The 574-nt window shown below is 57.0% G+C and overlaps 1 protein-coding gene across 1 annotated transcript in view; it reads left to right on the forward strand.

Annotated features, from left to right (window-relative positions):
* The window catches only part of TSPYL2 (TSPY-like 2), a 32,296-nt gene that overhangs the window by 25,973 nt on the left and 5,749 nt on the right, over nt 1-574 (forward strand). Inside the window, exon 4 of the mRNA XM_015559024.1 lies at nt 1-503. Within this exon, the coding sequence (XP_015414510.1) occupies nt 1-503 (503 nt within the window). The remainder of the gene's footprint in view (nt 504-574) is intronic.

Here is a 574-nt window from a genome sequence, read left to right on the forward strand (position 1 = left end):
CGCCCCCTCCCGCGGAGAGCCTTGAAACATTCTCTCCTGAGGAGGTGGCGGGGGGAAGCCTGGAGATCGACATTCAGGTTACCGAGCCCGAGCCGGAACCCGAGCCGGAGCCGGAGCCGAGCGGCTTTAGTGGAGAGGCCATAGATACCTGTAGCATAGGGGGACGGGAGTACCAGGTGTTAGCCGGTCTACAGGGGAAGGAAGAGGCTATCATTATAGTAGAAGATGATGAGGAGGAGGTGAAGGAGAATGTGAGGAAGAAGAGAAGGAGGAGGAGGAGGAAGCAGAGGAAGGTGAAGAAGCAAAGCAGAGAGGTGAATCCCGAGAAGATACAGTACGTCCTGCAGGCACTAGGAAGCATTCAGCTAGACCTGGAGGCGGTGAACATCAAGGCAGGCAAGGCCTTCCTCCGCCTCAAGCGCAAGTTCATCCAGATGCGGAGACCCTTCCTGGAGCGCAGAGACCTTATCATCCAGCACATCCCAGGCTTCTGGGTCAAAGCAGTATCCTTGATACCTATACCCATGGGCTACGAGCCCATGACAGAAAGGGGGGAAGATGGGGGGAGGGAGAC

Source organism: Myotis davidii, unplaced genomic scaffold (assembly GCF_000327345.1).
Source record: "Myotis davidii unplaced genomic scaffold, ASM32734v1 scaffold1094, whole genome shotgun sequence".
NCBI lineage: Eukaryota > Metazoa > Chordata > Mammalia > Chiroptera > Vespertilionidae > Myotis > Myotis davidii.